At 38.1% G+C, this 1,476-nt stretch overlaps 1 protein-coding gene across 1 annotated transcript in view; it reads right to left on the reverse strand.

Annotated features, from left to right (window-relative positions):
* Positions 1-309: 309 nt before the first annotated feature.
* The window catches only part of LOC105111509 (cytochrome c-like), a 16,513-nt gene continuing 15,346 nt past the window's right edge, over positions 310-1,476 (reverse strand). Inside the window, exons 2-3 of the mRNA XM_011006883.1 lie at positions 1,156-1,289; positions 310-618 (exon numbers count right to left, since the gene is read on the reverse strand). Of these exons, the coding sequence (XP_011005185.1) occupies positions 523-618; positions 1,156-1,289 (230 nt within the window). The 3' untranslated portion in view covers positions 310-522. The remainder of the gene's footprint in view (positions 619-1,155; positions 1,290-1,476) is intronic.

Raw genomic sequence — 1,476 nt, forward strand, 5'->3', positions numbered from 1 at the left:
ATCCCAGTTCTCAGACTGCTTACAAGCCATAACAGAAGACCTAAGGTTACCCAGAGCAGTAAAAAACAGTATCGAGCAAAGTATCCCCCCTTAATGGGATTCAATAGGTAACCATTGGAGATGGGTAGAAGGGGGAGTGATCCATTCAGTTGCATTTATCCAACACTGGAAAATGAAAGCATTCCAGTAATCGCCTGCTAGAGATTCCAATACACCATTTTGCATTTCATTCAAAAGTACTTTACCATAGACCTGCTATGCATCGGAGTTGATTTAAGGCAAACAATAGCAACTATGGAAATGTTCATGCAATATCAAAACTGAAAACTATCATTAACAAACTGTTTATTGGTAATCCACCAAATATTCGCAAAATAGAGGCACAGTAAGCTAAATGAATCGAATGTTTAGTTTGCCAATTATGGCAACTCTTCAAAGGATCATTGACTATGGTTTACTTTATTGGGAAAAAAAATTATCTCCAACAAACTGCAAAATGGGGAGGCTGGAATTGTAAAATGCTTAAGATGCAGTGGACTGCTTCAAGTATGCAATGAGATCAGCACGCTCCTGTGGCTTCTTCAATCCAGGGAAAACCATCTTCGTTCCAGGGATGTACTGCATAAACAATTTGCACTTTAGGACAGCAACGCAAACTCACAAAAATAAACACGGTATATGAGGCACAAACACCAGTGTCAAGACATGAGTTCTTCATCGGTATCTAAGATAGTCAGATGATTCAACCAACTATAAATGCTAGGCTATCTTATCACATTGAAATGAAATGTGAAAGTTCATTTCATACACCATAGGATAAATATCATCAATGATGGGGTCACTTTACTTGATTATTCAACCTTGATCTCACAGCAAAGCCTAAACATTATAATCTACACGCTCCATGTTCTCTGTTTGCAAGTCCTTCAATTTTTAACCCAGCCTTCCTCATTAGACCTAGCATATTGTCCAGCATGTTTCTCTTCAAGACCTTAAGTTACCAAATGCTCATTAACAATGTCATATAGAAAACAACTAAGTCCAGGTATCATCACAGAATTATCACAAAACTTCAATGTATAAACCGTACTTAACCCGTTAGAGACGCACTGGCAAACATGCTAAGTCATACTATGCTTTAGAGTTGATTAATACCTTCTTGGGGTTGAGCAAGTAATCATACAAAGTCTTCTCCTCCCACGTGACGGCCCTGTTCTTGTTAGCAGCAGAGTAAGAGTATCCAGCAGTTGTTCCTGACTGCCTTCCAAATAAGCCATTCAGATTGGGTCCTGTACATGTAAACAGTCGAAGCTAATTAAAACCTTGAAAACACAGGAACCAAGCAAATAATTTTAACACAAATCTTAGAAGAAATTGACTATCTAAAATGTTCACTCATTAAATACCAGATCCCAAATCCCAATCCAAAATTTAAGCCCAGCTTCCACCTCTCACCAAAATCATGATTTTCTTGCA

Source organism: Populus euphratica, unplaced genomic scaffold (assembly GCF_000495115.2).
Source record: "Populus euphratica unplaced genomic scaffold, PopEup_1.0 scaffold297.1, whole genome shotgun sequence".
Lineage (NCBI taxonomy): Eukaryota > Viridiplantae > Streptophyta > Magnoliopsida > Malpighiales > Salicaceae > Populus > Populus euphratica.